At 41.2% G+C, this 14,615-nt stretch overlaps 1 protein-coding gene across 3 annotated transcripts in view; it reads right to left on the bottom strand.

Annotated features, from left to right (window-relative positions):
* LOC125461846 (rho GTPase-activating protein 21-like) overlaps positions 1-14,615 on the bottom strand; it is a 238,652-nt gene that overhangs the window by 105,427 nt on the left and 118,610 nt on the right. For all 3 annotated transcript variants that reach the window (XM_048551133.2, XM_048551142.2, XM_048551150.2), the window contains one exon: positions 3,443-3,535. In XM_048551133.2, the coding sequence (XP_048407090.2) occupies positions 3,443-3,535 (93 nt within the window). The remainder of the gene's footprint in view (positions 1-3,442; positions 3,536-14,615) is intronic.

The raw sequence follows: 14,615 nt of genomic DNA on the forward strand, positions 1-14,615 counted from the left end.
AAAAATTCAAAAGTAGATTGAATAATGATTTTTACTTTGCAGCTTATTGTATTCTTCCAGGGGATGTGGGCATTTCTGGCAGCAGTGCTAGACCAGCATTTGTCAAATCTTAGCTGCCCAGAGACATGTTCCGAGAACATTAGTCTGGGGTTCAGGATAACTAGTACAATGGCATTACCACTATATCACAAACACCTTAATGGAAAATAATTTGTATAAATATGCTCTTTGAATGAAGTTCCTTCAAATCGAACCAGAATTTAGACTGTTATTGCCAATAGTTAATCAATTGACATTTTTAAAACCAAATATTTTGGGTTATTGCATGGAAACAGGCCATTTGATTTAACTTTCTACGTTCGTGCTTATTCTCCACATGAATCTTTTCTTATACCTTTTAACTTTCTTTTCCTTCTGAGAGATATGGAAAAAAACTTGCAAATTTTGTGACAACAACTTGCATTTACATAGCACTTTTCATACAGTTAAACACGCCAAAGTACTCAAGAACATTATCAAACAAAATTAGAGCTTTTGCTCAATTGGAGGATAAATACTTTGACAGACTCACTACCTAAGTTGAATGGTTTGCTTTAACAATCACTAACATTAACCTGATTTTATGGACATGGCACTAGATTTGTGAAGGAGATGGGAACTGGACTCCAGAGTTAGTCCAAGTCTAGACCCAGTACAGCATGGTTCAATCACACCACTGAAGTTTTAACAACTCCAGGCATACAAAAGGTCAGCACTCCAAAAGCCAGGCCAGATTGCTTACATACTGGAGGATCAATGGGAGGTTTTCCATCATTCAGCAACTGGCCAACCACCAGCCACGATAGGAAATGTTAATCTCAAGATTTGGAAGCAGACCAAGTCTAAAAAAGGTAGGGTAATTTAATCCTTAAAAAGCCACGATCGCCTGGTCAATGTGCTGGAGTAATAGCTCCAAGGAATATAGTCGGCAGTCATAGATGTCACTCAAACTATGCTGGGTCCAACATGTGGATGGAGAGGAGGGTGTATCAATCAAATGATCCATCATACCATGGCTGAAAATACATGGCAGCAGGCAGATCCATTTCTGAAAGCCATCAGAACACCTAAGAAAATCCGATCTTGGGGCAAACAGAGGAAACTCTCCTTCGTAAGCAGAACCGAGATTTACGGAGGAATCATTCATCCAATTAATGCTTAGTGCTCCCTTGTACACCCAACCTACCCAGCAGCAACTGCAGGAAACCAAGAACCTACAATTCGACTACTGAGCAATTTGTTTTGTAAGAAAGTACCCATGTAAGTGAATCATTGGGGAAGCATTTTGCCAAGGAGCCAGGGTGGGAGGCAGAGGACAAAAATTGCTAGAGCCAAAGGTGGGAAACCATTCACCTGAGCCTGGCATACTGCTGCTGGGACTGGCTGTTGCAGTTGGGAGGAGCCCATCTTCCTGGAAACAGAAGGAAACTCCGAACAGGTGGAGGGTTGACGGTGGTGAGGAACAGGGTTGTGTGCGATGTGAAGTAAGGCTGTACCGGGGCTAATTAAGAGGCTGTTAGGGGTCGATAAGGTAAGGCAAAATGGTGGGGGAAAGTGGTGTTGCAAGGTAGTGTGAGGAAAGAAATGGACAGTTGCAAAGGAGACAACCCAGTTTAAAAATCTGTCAAAGGAATTACCAAAAGGCAAAAAACTCAAAATTCCTGCTATTATGAATTCCTTGAAAAATGAATGTGGAAACCACAGGTTAGTTTGCATATGTTCAGGAGTTATGTTGGAGATAATATGGTGCATGATTCTGAAACGGGTTTGAGATCTCTGAGATGCAATAAGGTATTAAATGGCTGTTTAAAATCTTGTCTCACTGTGCTAATACAATTGAAACTCATTAGCTACAGCCAGTTTGTAGAAGATGCATGGATGGAGGCTTGGGTGTGTAGAAGGGTGTATCAGTTATTTCAGTGTCTGGAAGCACAAGTTTAATTTGAAGAGCCCCTTAAATTCTTGTAAAGAAGCAAAGTAAAACCTCATTATGTTCATCATTTCAACTTGGCCAGTTTTTTGGCCAGGTCCATGGCATTTTAAAACCATGTTTAAAGGAATGCACAAACACAACGGACACTCATTGCAACTTGAACTCAAAACTCCATTTTAAAAAAAATACAAGTTCAGCTTTTTTTATTGTGGCAAATTAAGACAACTCCATGGTTTTGGGCTAGGATTAATGGAGCCTGTCAGAGTAGGAAATATGGCAGTGAGGCTCAGTTAATTGTGAGGGAGGCCCCAAATCAATGTCCCATCAGCAACAAAATTTCCCTAGGATTACGTCAGAGGGACTGACATGGGTTCCCTTGTTGCCAGCACTGCCAAAAACCGTTGCTTCCAACCCTCCTATCTTCCCTCTTGCATTATGTCCCACCCACAATACCATCCTGCCTTCTCTATGCCTTATGTTTGGGTCATCGTAATGGTCCTCGAACAGTGGTAAGGATATTGTTACTGCAAGTGTATCTGGTAGCTATCGACTGGCTGACAACTTTCAGGAGGACAGGATGCCATCTGGTAAGGAACTCAATTACTGGGAAGGCATAATGGTAGCCTAAAGATTCCATTGAGTGACTCCCATAAAGCTGACAGGGGGCGTCCTAGCCAGCTCCCCAAACAATAGGCAAGAGCGTACACTCAGGTCATTTTTTTATATATACTGAGCTCAAACATTGATGCAAATACCACTGGCAAACCACAAATTTCATACTGCATAGCATTTAAACAACTGTAGATTAAATTTGACATCAGATAACTATAGGCTCTATAAATCAGGCCATTAACTAGCCAAACATGTGCAAACAAATGAAAAAAGATGGATTCCAGGGTCAGAAAATAGTTTCCTTGAAAACCTGAGAAGCAACAAAAGATTTCATTTACAGTCACAGGTTGGTTAGAAAGACTCTTAGGTATAAAGGAAGCAAATTTTGCATGGCTATGTTTATGCAACAGCCTGTACAACTAAAGTATCATTACATATGATCTGCACTTCAGTAAGTATATCTTAGTAGTACTGAACAGGAACTGCAACATTTTCTCAAAGTATGGCGAAGTTAATACATTCTACATAGTATAGTTATGCCTTCAATATGATCCTGATTCAACATTTATTAAAGCCCAGTGCATTACACACTCATTTCATGGAGGTATAGTAAGAATTGGCGATGCTGGAGTCCGAGATGACAGAGTGTGGGGCAGGATGAGCACAGCAAGCCAGGCAGCATCAGAGGACAGGAAAGCTGATATTTCCGGTCAGGACACTTCTTCAGCAAATTTTCTGAAGGGTCCAAACCTGAAACATCAGTTTTCTTGTTCCTCTGATGCTGCCTGGCCTGCTGTGTTCCTCCAGCTCCATACTCATTTCATGGAATCTTACTCTTCAATGAGGGTCTTTTCGTACCTGTACATAATCCAGCTCCATGTGCTGGTCCACCTTCTTTAACCTGTTTAACAAAGATGGTGTCCATGGGCTCCAGCTTGCCTCTAGTTTGTCCTATATAAAACAAAGGTTTGTTTGTCAATTTGAGAGAGCTTATTTCACATTATACTATGAAATTTTCAAGCCAAAAACTTTTTGTTTAAAAAATAGAAGTATTAATTAATGTCAAGACAATTCAAAACAAATTCCACTCAATTCCATCTAACATCAAAGTTAAGGGGATTCATCTGGATGAATACAATAACATTAATCTAAACCAAATCAAACAGAACATCAGCTGCTTTCTGGCCAGAGGACAAAATTAGGTTGACAGATTAATACAGTCCAAAATAACCCAAAAATAAATTTGTTGAAACATGCATTATAAAAAAAGTTATCAAGTAATTCGCTCTTAGTAATACACTGTAAACATTCCAATGCCTGCAATTACCCAAATATATGAATTAGAACCAGAAATGGGCCATTTGGTCCTTCAAGCCTGCTCCACAATAAGGTCATGGCTGATTTGACTGTGTTCTGAATTCCATATTCTCACCTATCCTCAATAACCTTTAATTTTATTTTTGTTTATGGGATGTGCATACTGCTGGCAAGCCAGCACTTATTGCCCAAAGCTGCACAGTCAGATATAGAAGAGACTAGGTTTGAACAGGAAATTTCCATCTCTGAAGAAAATTAAAGAATCTGATGAGTTTTTACATAGAAATCAGTGGCTACATGGTCACTATTAGGCTAGGTTTTCAGTTCAGATTTTTATTTAATTCAGATTTCTTGGTGAGACTACCACTCAACCATCATCCGTTTCCACTGGCACTCACTTGCCCTTAAAAATACGTAGTGACCCCCACCTCCTGCGAAAGGGTTGCAATGTTGCACAACCTTCTAAGAGAAAAGTTTTCCCTTGTATCAGTCCTAAAATACTGACTAAAAGATTAATCAAGATAAATAAACTGGACCATGAGTAAGTTAGACAGAAATGTAAAAACAGACGAGTTTCTAAATGAACTTACAAAGGAAACATGTCCAATGAATATTAGCCCTCCAGGAGTGTGAGAATAAGTTTATAGCAGATATTAATAGCAGATGTAACAAACACATTTGGTGTTTCTCTTGATCCTAGCTTCCTAGCTTAATATTTAGTTCACCTCAGCTACGTTAGCTTTCAGGCCTACATAGTTGTCCTTCCATATTTTAAAATACTAGTCTTAGACCTATACTTGCTCTTCCAAACTGTGCACAAAATTCAATCATATGATCACTGCTACTGACAGCTGCCTTTATTCTAAGGTCAAGAATCAAACTTGTCATATTACACAATAACAGGTATGCTGTCTCACCAGCTGCAGAACATGCTGCTTTTTAATAACTATTTTGAAAGAATTCTCCAAATCCCTTATCAAGGCTGACAAATCTGATCTTTCCAGCTTATGTATAGATTAAATTCATCTATAATTGTTCCTGCCTCTTTATCACACAAAGACATTATGTATCCCAAACGCTGAAATTTCTATTATGGGAGTGATCTACAGCCCCAGAAAAGTGACTTCCATCTCCTACTGTTCCTTGCCTGCATCCAAACAGATTCTGCATTGTGACCTCCTGAACCAAGAGTCTTTCTAGCTCCTGCACAAATCATTTGGGAGCTGCTAACCCCTCTTAACCAAACTACCTATTTTAATATAATGTCATGCGCAATTCAATACACAAAATCCAATTTGTTATCCTGCAATCACATCTCTGTAATGGCCGACAGATCTTGTTTATCTCAATGTGCACTGCCAAAAGCAAAAGGATAATGCAGTGTAAATTGGAGCTGAGCAGTTAGCCATTAGAAACTTGCGTTAAAATCAGGAATATTTGGGCTTAATTTGGCGATTTTGCCACCAATTTGGATAAAAAGCCAGCATGACAGCTTTGAAACAAAAAGCATAGTAGTAGGAGGAAAGTTATAGTTGTCAGGTAAAAAAACAACTGAAGTCAGAATTGGGAGCATGTGGGAATAAAGCCTGTCAGCAGCATGTTTTCAAAAACAGGTGAAGGAGGCAGCAGAGTTGCCCAGATTTTTAAAGTCAAAATTTATTCAGAAAATAAATTGAGCTTCTTGGACTCAGTAAACAGGTTGGTCAAGACACAGGATATGCTGTGCCATCAAAAACAAAATGCATGTTTTAGGTTCTAAAAGGGCTACGAAAGTGGGGATCAAGACCGATATGGGGTCATGAACTAAAATTTGGGAATGAGCTCAGAGGCTTCAAAGGCCACCGTGGAGCTCCACCCATCCGTCTCATCATCCCTGCTCTCTGTTTTTAATCCCATTCTGCTCTCAAATGGATTGTAACAATTTTCAAGCCTTGAAATGTGGTCACAGTGGGGGAAAAAAGCTTGGAAGCTCAATTCTAAATGTTACCTTACATATTAGCCATAATTAAAAGTAGTGAAAAACTCAAAAGAAGTTGACATACTAGAATAGCCATGGTATTGATCAGAGATTCAAACTATCTTCCGTTTGCAACAGGGATTTTTCAAAACAACAGGCAATGTCTAACTCACTCATTTACAAATTGAATTAATCATAGGAAACAAAGAACAGTGGTGAATGGTTGTTTTGCAGACTGAAAGAAGTGAAGGTCACTTAAAATCTCTGCTCTTCCTGACATACATTGATAACCAAGGTCTTAGAACACAGGACACAATTCCAACATTTGTTGCTAATACAAAACTCAGGAAGTAGTGTAAACTTATAAGACAGCGTAGAAGTTAAACACTGACAAGTTACTGAAATGGGTGGACAAAGGGGATGACTAAACGCAGAGAAGTGTAAACTGACTTACTTTGGTAAGAAGAATGCATAGAAACAATATAAAGGGTACAATTCTAAAGGGGGTGCAGAAGCAGAAAGATATGGGGATGTGCGTACACAAACCAGCGATGCTAGCCACAAAGATTGAGTATGTGATTAATAAAGTACACAAAGATCTTAGACTCTATCAATACAGGCATTGCGTATAACAGCAAGGAAGTCTCATGAAACACTGGTTTGGCCTCAACTATAACATTATAACCAGTTCCGGGCTTCACAGTTTAGGTAGGACAGACATGAGACAGGGTGCAGAAAAGATCCATGAGAATGAGGTTTGTCATCCCTGGGACCAGTTACGTAGATTAGAGAAGTTGGGGTTGTTCAGGATTGTTTTCTTTGGAGAGGGTCAAGGAGGCCCGACAGAGGTATCTAAAATCATGAAGGTACTGGGCAGAGTATATGTCTAGAAACTATTCTCATTAGAGGAAGGATTGAGAACCAGAAGTCATAGATTCAAGGAAATTTCTAGCATCAGACCCAGGTCAAATTAGAATCAAACAAAGAAAAGACAACGACAGGTGACAGGTCAGAAAGATTGAACAAACTAAAGAACAAAGAATGACTACAGTTTGAGAGAAAGCTAACCAGAAACAGTGTGTTTCTATAAATGCTTTTTTAAAAATTAACAGTGAGTCTTTTTTCTGTAGAAAGTGAGCTTGGTAATTAATATTGGAGAAAGAAGTGGAAGCAGATTTGTTGAATGTGTACTGTGTCAGTCTTAATTAGAAGGTACAAGTAAAATCTCAGGTATTGTTAAATTACAAACGGAAAGAGTCAGGAACTCTGGAAAATTGCAATCACTCGGTAAATGGTACTGAAAATGTCACAGCTGCAGACTGACAAGTTACTGGGTCCTGATGGACTCTACCCCAGGATCTTAAAAGCAGCAGGTAAGTAAGGTGGTTTATGCATCAGCTTTAATTTTTCAAAATTGTTCAGAATTCTATATTCAGGAACAGTTCTATTAGACTGCCAGTAGGTTGAGGAATGGCTGAGGCAGATCCCTTCTGATGAATGTAAGGTGTTGTATTTTGATCAGACAAATAAGGACAGGACTCCCATAGTTAATGGGAGGACATTGAAGCTGTTGTCAAGAGAGACCCAGGGTGCAGGTACACTGTTCCTTGTTAGTGGCATCACAAGTGCTCAGGGTGGTGAAAGCAGCATTTTGCACATTTGCCTTCATTGTGCACTACACTTAGTACAGGAGTTAGGACATCATGCTACAGCTGTACAAGACATTTGCGAGGCCACATTTGGAGTACTGCATACAATTGTTTGCCCTGATCTAGGAAGAACGTTATTAAACTGCAAAGGGTGAAAAAAAATTTTACAAGTATGTTACTGAGATTGGAGGGTCTGAGTCATAAGGAGAGGCTGGATCTTAGGAGGCTGAGAGATGACCTTTTAAAAGGTTTACAAAATCATGAGGGGTACAGATAAAGGTGAATAACCAAGGGCTCTTCCCCAGGGTACAGGGACTCCAACACTAGACTGCTAGGCTTAAGGTGAGAGGGGAAAGATTTAAAAAGGGGTCTGAGGGGCAGCTTTTTCCACAGAGAGGTTGGTGCATATATGGAACGAGCTGCCAGAAGAAGTAGGAGCTGTAGGTACAATTAGAACATTTTAAAAGGTATTTGGACTGGTACATAGTTAGCAAAGGTTCAGAGAGATATGGGCCAAATGCAGGTAAATGGGACTGGTTCAGTTTAGGAAACTTGGTCAGCGCTCTAAGAAAGCAAATCTAACTTCGGAACAAAAGCAGAAGTTGCTAGAAAAGCTCAGCAGGTCTGGCAGCATCCATGAAATTAAAACAAAAAATCAGAGTCAGTGTTTCAGGTTCATTTCTCAGTTCTAAGGAACGGACACTGGATGAAACGTTAACTGATTTTTTTTTTCTTCACAGATGCTGCCACAACTGCTGAGCTTTTCCAGCAACTTCTGCTTTTGTCCCTGATTTAGAGCATCCGTAGTTCTTTCAGTTTTTATTAAGCAAATCTAATTCCCTGTTTTTCCACAAAAGGAGACAGACAGACAATAGGAAACTATTTGGCCTCAGTATTTACAGGGCAGGAGGACAGCTTCCAGAAGCCCTGAGAAAATTAACAGTGTATCAGCAGGTGATAAAATATAATTAAATAGATAAAAGATCAATAATGAAGAAATTAACTCAAAGAGCAGCACAGTAACACACAGGTTAGCACTGCTACCAGGAATCTGGATTCAATACCACCTTTGGATGACTGCCTGTGTGAGTTTGCATGTTTTCCCTAAACCTGCGTGGGTTTTCTCCAGGTGCTCCAGTTTTCTCCAGATGTGCAGGTTAGGTGGATTGGCCATGCTAAATCGCCAATACTGTCCAGAGATTTGAAGGCTATGAAGATTAACCATGATAAATGCAGGAGGCTGGGTCTGAATGGTATACTCAATGAGGGTCAGTGCAGACTCGATGGCCCAAAAGGTCTGCTTCCATACTGTAGGAATTCTATGAATCTGTGATTGAAAGAATAGTTTGGCATAGGACCTAGCTGTTCAACCCACCAAGACAAAACTAACACATGATGCCTTTCTGAACCAATTCCACAGGCCAAATTCTCCTGCCATTTCAGGCCTTACCAACTAAATCAACTTTATCAACAACATACAATAAATCCACTAGCCAAACGGAGGTCTCTTGTTCCTGTATTTTACCCCTAGTTATAACTACAAACAGTACATATTTTATCTCTCTCCAGACACTAATCACTCAGTCTGCAAACATGTCTCCTCAGCAGCCAAGTCTTTTGAGTGGTGACATCTTAAGAGCCTCACCCTTTGATTTAGCTCTGATTGACCTACTACTCATGTATTTATCCTGATGCTCCTATTCATCCCCAGGAATGCTCTCCATTGCTGATGCTGTCATCACTGATGGCACTAACTGTGGTCCAGGCCCACTCCTCAGGTATTTACCCTGCTGCTTTTCAATCCTAGGTTTGCTCCCATTCTCTGTTGCTACTCAGACTGACAAGGAGGAGAAATTCCCAAAATCTGAGAGTGTTAAAGGAGCCCATTATAAATGCCCTAACTATAATTTTCAGAGTTTCCTTGATATAGCAGTCATCCCACTGGATCAGAAAATTGCAGATGTCACTTCGCTTCAAGAAAGGCAGAAAAGGAAACCCAGGGAGTTAAAGAGCAGTTAGCCAAACACCTATGGTAGAGAAACTGCTGCGAGTCTATAATCTCTTCCTTTATAAGAGACGGCTATGGTGGTGGATATCCATGGATGCTGTTTATCAAATGTCATTTGAAATTTCATATTAAATCCCTCAGAAGAGTTATTAACTAAGGCAGAAGCCCACAGAGCTGAGAGCAAATTATTGACTTGGCTGGGCAAGAAAGGATGTTGATAGTACAGATTCGTTGACACAGGTTGCTTCTCCCATGGTCATTGTTTCCCACTCACTGTGGTTGAGTGGGCCCACAACCACATCCAACCTATCACCCAAAGCTTCCACCTTTGCCCCTTCCCAACATTCACAACAGCGAGAGTGGGTCTCCCATGTCCTCACCTTTCATCCCACCAGCCTCCACATCCAAAGGATCATTTCCTGCCATTTCAGACAGCTCCAACAGGATGCCACCACCAAACACATCTTCCCCTCACTCCCTGTCTGCATTTCGCAGGGATTGTTCCCGCTAAGACACCCTAGTCCATTCATTGGCTGCTAACACAATTGCACTCCATCCCCCAAATTTCCAAGTAACCACAGATTGTGCAACCCCCAACTTTTCACTTCCTCCCTGCTCACCACATAAGGGCCTAAACCGTCTTTCCAGTTGAAGCAGCATTTCACCTTTACCTCCTCCAGTCTTGTGTACTGTACTCACTGCACCCATTGTGGCTTACTGCATATTGGAGAAACGCAGATTTAGTGACCACTTTGCAGGACACTTCTGGTCTGTGCCCAGGCATGACCATAACCTTCCTGTAGCTAGGTCATTTTAACAGGGCATCCTGCTCACATGCCCACTTGTCTGTCTTTGGCATGCAACAATGCTTTAGTGAATTATAGTGCAAACTGGTTCAACAACAGGGATGGCATTGTGGCTCAGTGGTTAGTACTGCTGCCTCAGTGCCAGGGACCTGGGTTCTATTCCTCCCTCGAGCAACTGTGCCAACTCAACACAGACATTCTCGTCTTGTCTGTGTGGGTTTCCTCCGGGTGTTCTGTTTCCTCCCACGGTCCAAAGATATGCAGGCTAGATGGACTGGCCATGCTAAATTTACCCATAATATTCAGGGATGTGTAAATTAGGTGGGTTATAGGGTTGAGTCTGGGTGAGATGCTCTGAGGGTCAGTGTGGACATGTGGCCAAAGTGCCTGTTTCCACATTGTAGGGATTCTATGAACATCGAATCTTCAGACAACGCACTTCTGGGCTTAATATTGAGTTCAACGCCTTCAAATGGTGAACCAACTCCTATTCCTTCACTTTTAGTTTTACTTGTTACATTCTCTGTCACCATATCATCTCTCCCCTCTCCTACCTCAGCAGGATTGTCTGCTCTTTGAAGACTGGCAGTTGGACACCATTGTTCCGCCATTCTAACATTCTGATCAGTTAGTCTGAATAATCAATGTCCTTTCTCCCCCAGCTATAACAAATGCTGCCTCCTCCATACTTCACGTCAGTTGTGAAGAAGGATCAGACTTGAAATGTGAGCTTGCTCTCTGAAAAATGTATGCTGCCTGAGCCGCTGTGATCTCTAGTATTTGTTGTTTTCCTAGAATAAGTTATACCAGGGCACTTAGAAAAGTTCAAAAAGTTATCACACAAAACCAATGCTCCAGGTAAAGAGGACAATGTCTTGAACACAGAACAGTACAGCAGAGGAACAGGGATTTCAGCCCACCCTATCTACGCCAACCATAATGCCATTCTAAACGAATCCCATCCGACTTCCATATTCTCTACCTGGTCACGTGATTAAATATCTTTTAGCCATTACCATAATCTCTGCTTCTACCACCTCCTCTTGCAACATGTTCCAGGCATTTGCTCCCTCAGCTTTAAAAATTGCCTCACATATCTCCTTTAAAGCTTACCCACTTAACCCCAACCCCAAGCCCTCCACCTTAAGCCTAGGCTTAGTATTTAACATTCTCACCCTGTGAAAAAGACTGACTACCCCTAATAGAATTGTAGGTCAACCTACAGCAGAAGTAATGTAGCAGCGGTTCAAGGTGACAGCTCACCATCACTTTCTCAACGGCAGCTAGGGATGGGCAAGAAATGCTGCCAGCCAGCGACACACATCCCATAAAATGAATTTTAAAAAGATCATCCATGCCCACAGTTTTATATTCTTCTATTGAGTTGTCCCTCAGCCTCCAACACACCAGTGAAAACAACACAAGCTTATCCAACCTCTCCTTCTGGCTAATACACTCCAATTCAGACAACATCTTGGCAAGTCGCTCTTGCAGCCTCTCAAAAGCCTTCACATCCTTCCTACACAGTGTGGTGACCAGAACTGCACTCAATAGTCCAAATATGGCCAGATTAAAATTTTATACAGCTGCGACATGATTGCCAACTTTTATACCCAATGCCTCAAACGATAAAGGCAAGCATGCTGTATGCCTTCTTTTCCACCTCATCCACTTATACTGCCATTTTCAAGGGACCATGGACTTGCACCCCCAAGATCCCTCTGAATTCAAATGCAGCTAAGGATCTAACCAGTTATAGCATATTTTCCTCTTGCACTGGACCTTCCAAAATACCTCACTTCATACTTGTCTGGACCAAATTCCACCTGCTACTTCTCTGCCCAAGTGATTGACATCCTGCTATATCAATTGACAATGCTCCTCACGATCTACAACTCCACCAATTTTCATGTCAGCTGCAGACATACTAATGTGATTTGAATGAAAATGTAGGTGATCAGTTACAAACAAGAGATCCCAGCACTGATCCCTGACACATGTAGCATATTGCCTGGCTAACAGAGGGGAAAAAAATACATAATTGGGTCTTTTTTCTAGTTGGCAAGATATAATCAGTGCTGTGACCTTAACTTTACACAATTTATATAAATAACCTGAAGGTTGTTAAATTTGCTGATGACACAAAGATAAGTAGAAAATTAAGTAGTGAAGAGGTGAGAGTGAGTAGAAAGAGCAGTTAAATGATTGAGCCAGTACCTGGAAATTGAGTATAATGTAGGAAAATGCAAAATTGTCCATTTTGGCAGAAAGAATTAAGAAAAAGGATATTATCTAAACTGATGAGAGATTGCAGATATATGGGTATTTGGTTGAACTAACGCACAAAAAGGTTAGTATGCAGGCACAGTAAGCAAGAAATCAGAAAAGAGAAAAGATGATTATGGTTTATTGCAAGAATAATTTAACGCAAATTTAAAGATGAAATGCTTCAGTTATACTGGTTACTGGTGAGAATATATCTGGAATACTGTGCATCAACCCCTTATTTCAACAAGAGTGCAAATGCACTGGAAGCAGTTCAGAGAAGGTTTACTAGACTAATATCTGGAATAGAGAGTCTGTCTTATGAGGAAAGGTTTCACAGCCGAGGCTTCTTTCTGCTAGAGTTCAAAAGAATACAAGACAATTTCATTGAAACACAAGGTAGATATGGAGAAGGTGTTATTTCCTCTTGTGAAGAAATCTAGAACCAGGGATTCAAAGTAATGAGCATACATTTAAGACAGACATGAAGTTTTCTGTGTGTCATATGCTTTTGAAACTCTTTCTTAAAAACGCCCTTCAATTGTACCTTCCAAACCCATGACGTCTACTACCGAGAAAGACAAGAGCAGTAGATACATTAGAACATCACCATTCGCAAGATCCCCTCAAAAGGTACACATCATTCTGATTTGGAACGAGAACACCAGTCCTCCATAGTCAAGATCCTAAAATTACCTTCCTATCTGCACTGGGTGGTGTCCTACACCCCATAGACTCCCAAATGGTTCTGAAAAATGAGCTTTCCATCACTTTCACCTGAGCAATTAACAATCTTCCAGCAAACGAGTGCCAGCTTAGCTAATGGACACCCACATCCCATGAACGAATTTTTCCAAAATGAATGGGAAGTGGTGGCTTTTGGTTTCAGTGGCAGTTGATGTGGTGTACATGGACTTCAGTAAAGCCTTTGATAAGGTTCCTCATGGTAGGCTATTGGAGAAAATACAGAGGCACGGATTGAGGGAGATTTAGCAGTTTGGATTAGAAACTGGCTTTCTGCAAGAAGGCAACGAGTGGTGGTTGATGGAAAATATTCAGCCTGGAGTCCGATTACTAGTGGTGTCCCTCAAGGACCTGTTTTGGGACCACTGCTGTTCATCATTTTTAGAAATGACTTGGATGCAGGCATTGGTGGATGGGTTATTAAGTTTGCAGATGATACTAAAGTCGGTGGAGTGGTGGACAGTGTGGAAGAATGTTGCAGGGAGACTTGGATAAACTGCAGAATTGGGCCAAAAGGTGGCAAATGGAGTTTAAAATGGATAAATGTGAGGTGATTCACTTTGGGACGAATAATAGGAAGGCAGAATACCGGGTCAATGGAAAGATTCTTGGTAGTGTGGATGTGCAGAGGGATCTAGGTGTCCATCTACATAGATCCCTGAAAGTTGCCACCCAGGTTGATAGTGCTGTTAAGGCGGCTTACGGTGTTTTGGGTTTTACTGGCAGAGGGATTGAGTTCCGGAGCCGTGATGTCATGATGCAATTGTACAAAACGCTAGTGCGGCCTCATTTGGAATATTGCGTGCAGTTCTGGTCGCCCCATTACAGGAAGGATGTGGAAGCATTGGAAAAGGTGCAGAGGAGATTTACCAGGATGTTGCCTGGTCTGGAGTGCAGGCCCTATGAAGAAAGGCTGAGGGATTTGGGTCTGTTCTCATTGGAGAGAAGGAGGAGGCTAAGAGGGGATTTAACTGAGACATACAAGATGATCAGAGGATTAGATAGGGTGGACAGTGAGAGTCATTTTCCTAGGGTGATGACATCAGCTTGTACATGAGAGTATAGCTACAAATTGAGGGGTGATAGATTTAAGACAGATGTCAGAGGCAGGTTCTTTACTCAGAGTGGTAAGGGCATAGAACGCCCTGCCTGCCAATATATAGTTAACTCAGCCACATTAAGGGCATTTAAACAGTCCTTGGATAAGCATATGGATAATGATGGGATAGTGTAGGGGGAGGGGCTTAGATTAGTTCACAGGTCAGCGCAACATCGAGGGCCGAAG

This window comes from Stegostoma tigrinum, chromosome 2 (assembly GCF_030684315.1).
Source record: "Stegostoma tigrinum isolate sSteTig4 chromosome 2, sSteTig4.hap1, whole genome shotgun sequence".
Lineage (NCBI taxonomy): Eukaryota > Metazoa > Chordata > Chondrichthyes > Orectolobiformes > Stegostomatidae > Stegostoma > Stegostoma tigrinum.